This window comes from Bison bison, unplaced genomic scaffold (genome assembly GCF_000754665.1).
Source record: "Bison bison bison isolate TAMUID 2011002044 unplaced genomic scaffold, Bison_UMD1.0 scf7180017864193, whole genome shotgun sequence".
NCBI classification, from domain to species: Eukaryota; Metazoa; Chordata; class Mammalia; order Artiodactyla; family Bovidae; genus Bison; species Bison bison.
The window spans coordinates 2392437-2399803 of NW_011494765.1; the positions used below are offsets into that span (position 1 = coordinate 2392437).

The 7367-nt window shown below is 34.3% G+C and overlaps 1 protein-coding gene across 2 annotated transcripts in view; it reads right to left on the reverse strand.

Moving 5' to 3' along the window:
* Window positions 1-2633: 2633 nt before the first annotated feature.
* Window positions 2634-7367, reverse strand: part of SCAI (suppressor of cancer cell invasion) — a 119874-nt gene continuing 115140 nt past the window's right edge. For both annotated transcript variants that reach the window (XM_010844053.1, XM_010844054.1), the window contains one exon: window positions 2634-5604. In XM_010844053.1, coding sequence (XP_010842355.1) covers window positions 5458-5604 — 147 coding nt within the window. In that variant the 3' untranslated portion in view covers window positions 2634-5457. The remainder of the gene's footprint in view (window positions 5605-7367) is intronic.

A 7367-nucleotide genomic window follows, 5' to 3' on the forward strand; every position in this document is an offset into this window, starting at 1 on the left:
AGGAGGAGCCGAGCACTGATCTCCGTGATTTTCCATAGGTTCACATATTGGCACTGCACATACAAACTACCCTCTTATCCTCCCGTACCTGTCATTCTTGGGAGAGGTTTGAAGGCCCTGCTTTTATATATAGCAAGCCACATACCTACTGTTAAGAATCCTGCTTCACGCGTGAATATATCAATTTGCAGAACACAGTGGTCTCACAGAGACAAAGAAATACATCTGGAGGCATTTTATTCACTGGAAGCATTTTCGCAGATGAGTGGACTCATCTTTGATATGCAATTCCAATTAAGAAAAATCTATAGCTAGAAATGCCAAGACAGAACTTAATCACAGCTGCTGCAAATATACAGGTTTATCAACCTCCTGTTCCTCATTAAATTCGACCCCACCTAAGTAAAGCCTTCTACCTAATGCCCCCTTTTTTGCCTCATAGAGACATATAAAATGAGACACACTAGTGAAAAAAAAAAATTCTTCCAAAATTAAACTGTGGTAGCAGGTATTAAAATGGCAATTAGGAACATTTCCCTATTTCCTATCTATTTTGAAATGTGATCAAAGTAGTATTTTCCATTGCCCCTTGATTCTCAATATAAATACATGTGTTACTAAGTAATAATACCCAACTACAGTCAAGAAAATAAAGGACTAATATAGCTTAAGAACCTGCTGGTGTCTCAGTTTCACATACTTAGGTTTTTCAGGTTTATATCACAATTTATCATCAGTTTAAATGAAAACTGGCAGATGATTTTTAAAGCTAAGAATATCCAGCTTTCTGTTAAGATCTTCATATCCTAATTTCAACTCCAAAATAGCCCATTTTACCCAAACACAAGCCCCTCAAAATAGAGGCTCATGATTGAGATACAGCCACAACCTAATACAGCAGCATGAACAATGCCACTATGATGTCCTCACAGAACTTAAATAAATTCAGCCCACAATGGGTATGGGTATATAATATACACATACTGTATCACTGCATACCATATATTTACAGCTATGTACATATATACAAAAAGTATACACAGAGATTGCATTCAGCATCACCAAAATATATACATGCCATTGCAAATAAAATAAGGATTTAAAATAAATAAGGACAACAAAAGAGCCCTCAATGTAAATATCCTTAATACTCTCCAAACACACATACAGGAACATAAACACCCAAAATATCACCAGGAGATTCATAACATTCATATTCATATCAAATCTGTTTACTCACTTAGGGTGGGGAGGTGGTTCTGAATCACAGGCAGTAGCCAAGTTTGCGGACCTTGGTACCTTACTATATTTCCTGTCTACAATGTTCTCTATCAGACTGATGACAAGTCTCTGTGGATAACTAAGTACAAGATTTTTCAACAGAGTCCAAAACCCTTCTAAGACACAGAAAGTTACTAACTCACACAGGTCAGAGATTAAACTGGGAAAAGAATACCAACAAAAGCTCCCCTAATTGATATATAAATCAGATTTGTTGCTTTTCCCTTTACCTCAAAGAAATTCAGTTCAATAACCACCTAATGTCTTACAGGGAATTCTACTGCAAGAAGAAAACAAAGCATAGTAGCCACAGTGAGAAAAAAATAAAACTCAGATCCTTTACTAGGAAAATTTCAGTCATGACTAGATTGCACTTTCCTTTTATAATCTCAAAACATTTCAACTTGGTAAAAATATAAAGAGAACAATAAATTCTATGTGCTTTGAGAGGTTTTTGAGAGCACCACTTCCTAGGAAGAAAACACACATATATACATACACAACGAATATATCCTGGCTAAAATCAAATATAAAATGTCTGACTTGTGGATTTTTAAAAAATAATTAATAAATAAAATTTTGCTAGGGCTGGACTGATTTACTGGTTTCAATATTTGGTATATTAAACAAATACCATAACTTTTGTGCCAAAATCTAAATCTCTAATTATTTCTTTCTTGTTTGTCATAGAAAGTAACCTGAGCTACCGGGAAAGACTGGGCTGAGAATAGGAGATCTGAGTTTTAGTTCTGGCTCAATCTTTATGGAAAAAACTGACAACTTTTGAGGGTCTGAGTTTTCTCTTCTGTAAAACAAAGAAGACAGTTGCTTTACCAACTTCAGAAACATATAGATAAAGAAAACAATTTCATTGTGCTTAATTTTGTTTTGTATTTAATTTTCACTTTATTTGTACATAACTTACTTCTTGCACTTTTACACTATTTTGTTTATAGTGATTCTTAAGTGAGGTGAGAGTCTGTATCAGAATCTCCAGGAGGGGAGTTTGTGTGATTTGAAAGCAAAAAAAGTGTTCTTTCCCATTGCTTTGCTTTGTTTTTCATTCCAAAATTTAAATTTCTATGAATTCTAAAAATAAATAAAGGATTTGCCATTTTAATATTCATAAAGGGGGGGCAGGACATTGAAAAAAATGAGATTCTTCTCTGCCACTGCCATCTTGACCTTACCATTAAGTGATTGTCCTTTTTCATTTCCTCTTCCTTTATTAAAGTAAGGCCTTAAAATGTAGAGGCTGGGGGACTTCCCTGGTAGTCCAGTAGCTAAAACTCTGGGCTCCCAATGCAGGGGGCCCAGGTTCGATCCCTGGTCAGGGAACTAGATCCCACATGCCTCAACTAAGACTCAGTGCAACCAAATAAATAAATATATATTAAAAAAAAAAAAAATGTAGAGGCTGGGTAATGGGTCCAAGAGCACTCATTAAACACTGTGCATGTTTCAAATTTTAAAGATAAAAAGTAAAAAAAAAAAAAAAGAAAGAAAAGACAAAGGAATATGACATGTTTGCACAAATGTAACCTTTCCAAGAAGGCCTACCTTGATCGGTCTTTGAAATTTTATTCTCTCTCTAAAAACAAAGGAAACATTTTCCTTAGCACACTCTTAAATTTTCTTCATACTGTTTAAAACTTTCTGACATAAATTATGTATTATATTTATTGCCTGATTTCTTCTACTAGAATATAAGCTCCATGAAGACGAGGATGGTTAAGTCTACTTTGTCTGTTTGACTAATGCCTAGGACCAAATCTGGAGAACAGCTGTTGCTCAATACACGTGAATGAAACAATAGTTTAGAATTTTCTTGTATAGCTTTCCTCTCAAGATCAGTTCACTTAAAATTTTTCACCACTGGTAAGGAATTACACTACTATTAGCTTAAGGAGGAATGTCATCATCTAAACACTGGCTGTGATTTCTAAGATCCCTTGTTCTTAGACAAACGTGTTTCTACTAACATAACCTCTAATTTCTTTCCGGAAAGTCTCTGAACTACTTTCTACAACCAATAAGTGGGACTCAAATATTTTCTTGAACAAAAACTAGGTAAAAATGATCTAGGAAAGGAAATACTGTGTACATCATAATAAGGGAAACCAATTTTCCAAGTGGCAGGGGTGGGAAAATCGGTCTTTCAGAACCAAGAATTCAAATTACAGAACCAGAGAACTGGATTGAATCTTGGGCCAAGGCCTTCATTTAACAGGCCAGAGTGCTAAAAAGCAGACATGAAGACATTTGTCAAAGGACAAGCAGCTAGTTAGCAGGAAAGCCAGGATTAGAACTCAGATCTCCCAGTTCTCAAACCACTGTTCTTTATGTTAATCAGGTGAGGATAAAGCTCAGGGTGATAAATATTATTTTAAGCATCAGAGAACAGGACAATATGTGTTGTTAGGAACATTACTGGCACAGAACTTCAGGGGAATTGAAACAAGAGGTCAGATAACTAAGGATAATCTATTGCTGTAGTCCAGGTGAACAGTTATGAAAAGAAAATGATGAAGTTTAGTAACATACTGGGGGAAAAAACAGGAAAGTAGTCCTTATCTGACAATGAAAACCCACTTGCAAAGAAAATCTCTCTTTGGGGCTTTTCCAAAGACTTCTGAAATAATGTTTAAAATAACAAACAAAATTGACTTTTAAAAAGTTAATTAAAAAACCCACAAAGTCCCCCAACCCCAGAACAATAGCTTTAAGACTTCAGATGAAAAATCAACAAAGTGGAACAGGTATATGCATAACTTAGATCCAAATAATTCTCTATGTCAGAAATAAAAATCAAGTTTAAAATATTACAGTAAAATTTCCCTAGGAACATAGTAAAGAGGCACCAACAGCACACACCTCATTTCCCCTGGGACTGCCAGAGGTAGACTGTGAGCCTGTGTGGAAAATTAGGTAGAAGGGCTTCTGATTCATAGATTTCTCAATCTGAAAGCTGTGGAGTCAGAAGAGGGGTAAGAAATCATAGCTAGTGCCTGTGAATTTTATGAAGGGGATAAAAAGGAAGAAAACAACTAAAAAATCTTTATAAATATTATACACCGAGTCCTATATAAAATAATAAAAAAAAACTTGTGCATGAAGTAGAAAATAGTGAATATATGGAGTTTCTAAAAACTTCACTTCCAAATTGTCAATGCAAAAGCAACTTCCATTTTAGGTTAAATAATAAATTCAGTTACCCTCAACTAATATTAATAACATCTCTGACTTACTTTGAAGTTTCATCAATCTGAACCAGGCAAAAAGATGACCAACTCTGCAGTGTATGCCACAAACTTCAATCTATATAGCCTTCAAACTTGATCTCATTAATAAGAGTTTAAATGGAATTCCTATGGAAACACTGGATCATGAAACCAACAATCTGATTTTTTTGACGGAAAAATTTAAAAGCTGCTCTTTTTCACTTCCTTTTCACTTCCAGCATTCAAAAACTACAAAGAAAACAAAATATGCAAATATATATCATGACAGCACAGGACTCACACATTCCAAATGATATTTATCATCTAAAGACCCCAATTAAAGATTTAGCTTTTCAGACACAAATCAATGCTTTACAGTTTCTGAAATTTTGACAGCATTTAAACGAATTAAATACTTTCAAGAACTATAACTTGATTATGCTTCAAAGAATCACACATTTTTCTATCTATTGATACTAACTTGGAATGAAAAGAAATATTATGGAAGGGCTATGATCTTGATTTTGAGTAGTCCATGCTGGCTAGTTTCACTTCTGTGAACAATTATGTATTTTCCAAATCCACACATATAAGGTCCAAGTATAAGAGTTGGATTTTCCTCATTATACAAAAATAAATGATTTACTCTTCTCAGGGTGAGAACAGTAACTATTTGAGTGCAGAATTAGATGTTAGAGGTAAGTACCCATACCTCAAAACCAAAAAATAAAAATTCCAAGATTAATCGAGGTTTTAATAAAACACCTGAAAGATTGTATTTTAAAAGTTACCCTAAAAGTTTGAACGATTTTTTCAGTTTGTTTTTAAAATGGTGGTCCTAAATTGAAAAATAAAAACTAAATAACACCACTATGTATCTGTCATCACATTAGAAAACTGCACCATTTAAAATCTGTGGCAAATGAAAACGTGTTTCAACAAGAGGATTTTTGCTTTAATAGTCGTCTATGGTATTCTCAAGGAACACGTTTCGCACATCCAGAATGGATGCTAATTCCAAAATGTGCTTCTGGAGATGAGGGTTCTCCACTGTTTCATCCCTTGGCAGCTGTGGATATGATTCTGGATAATTCCGTGTTTCCTGGTAAACAAATAAGAGAAAAGTCAAGTTACATAGTTTGAAGAAACAAAATTTTACATGTTAATATTACTGTTAACATTAATTATACACATTAATATTACTGTACACGTGTTAATATTACTGTTAACATACTTGAACTTGTCATTAAGTTACTATTTAAGAGTAACTTGATATGTATTTTTCTCCTTCATATCAGAAATATTTTTGTTGAGTATACAAAATTGCTGACATTTGACCATTTTGACCCTAGAAAAACAATAATTTCTTATGGTTCAACCCAATATTTTCATTTAGCGAGTTATTTCACAAGTATTTAATGGGACCTATCATTTCTATGTTAAATTATGGAAACCACATAACTCCTACTTGCTGGGGGGCAGAAATGCTAGCATATATAGAATTTGAACAAATACTTATTTAACGAATAAATAACTGAATGTTATAGTGGAAATCTGAATGAGAGAAAAGACATGAGAAAGCTTGAAAAGGTCAAATTAATGGACCTCTGCATTTTAATTACAGGAGAAGGAGGAGTCAAAAATGACTAAGATTTCAGGAAAGGATGACTCGAAACAAGAGTTGAGATCTACTCAGAGAAAAAGAGATGTAAAGGAGGAGATACTTTGGGGATAGTACATAACTTTCAGGTTTTAGGTATATTTTATTTAAGATAATGGGCTATACAAAGAGAACTGCCCATCAACCAGAATTTGAAAATTCAGGGCTGTATCTCAGAAGACAGGTTTGAGCAGTCTGTCATACTATTTTGATATACTATTCTATATGCATATATATTATTTCATATGCACATATATGTATTCATATACTATACGCACACATAATAAATACACTGATATAATCTGTATAAAGATAAATATTAAAGCTATGAAAATGGCTGGGATTTCTGAGCATATTAGCAAAGAGAGTGGAAAAAAAAAAAAAGAGTCCCTGGAAAGAGAGATGAAAGATCATGGGGAAAAAAAAAAGGACAGAAAAGGACCAACGTAGTTTTTGTAATTAAATGGAAGCAAAAGGAAATAATTTCAAGAATCAAGTGATTCTCACTTGGAAATTCATCTTGATTTGGTACTTTGTATTGTACAGGAGACAGGGATCAAGACCATTCCCATAGAAAAGAAATGCAAAAAAGCAAAATGGCTGTCTGGGGAGGCCTTACAAATAGCTGTGAAAAGAAGAGAAGCGAAAAGCAAAGGAGAAAAGGAAAGATATAAACATCTGAATGCAGAGTTCCAAAGAACAGCAAGAAGAGATAAGAAAGCCTTCTTCAGCGATCAATGCAAAGAAATAGAGGAAAACAACAGAATGGGAAAGACTAGAGATCTCTTCAAGAAAATCAGAGATACCAAAGTAACATTTCATGCAAAGATGGGCTCGATAAAGGACAGAAATGGTATGGACCTAACAGAAGCAGAAGATATTAAGAAGAGATGGCAAGAATACACAGAAGAACTGTACAAAAAAGATCTTTACAACCCAGATAATCACGATGGTGTGATCACTGACCTAGAGCCAGACATCCTGGAATGTGAAGTCAAGTGGGCCTTAGAAAGCATCACTACGAACAAAGCTAGTGGAGGTGATGGAATTCCAGTTGAGCTATTCCAAATCCTGAAAGATGATGCTGTGAAAGTGCTGCACTCAATATGCCAGCAAATTTGGAAAACTCAGCAGTGGCCACAGGACTGGAAAAGGGCAGTTTTCATTTCAATCCCAAAGAAAGGCAATGCCAAAGAATGCTCAAA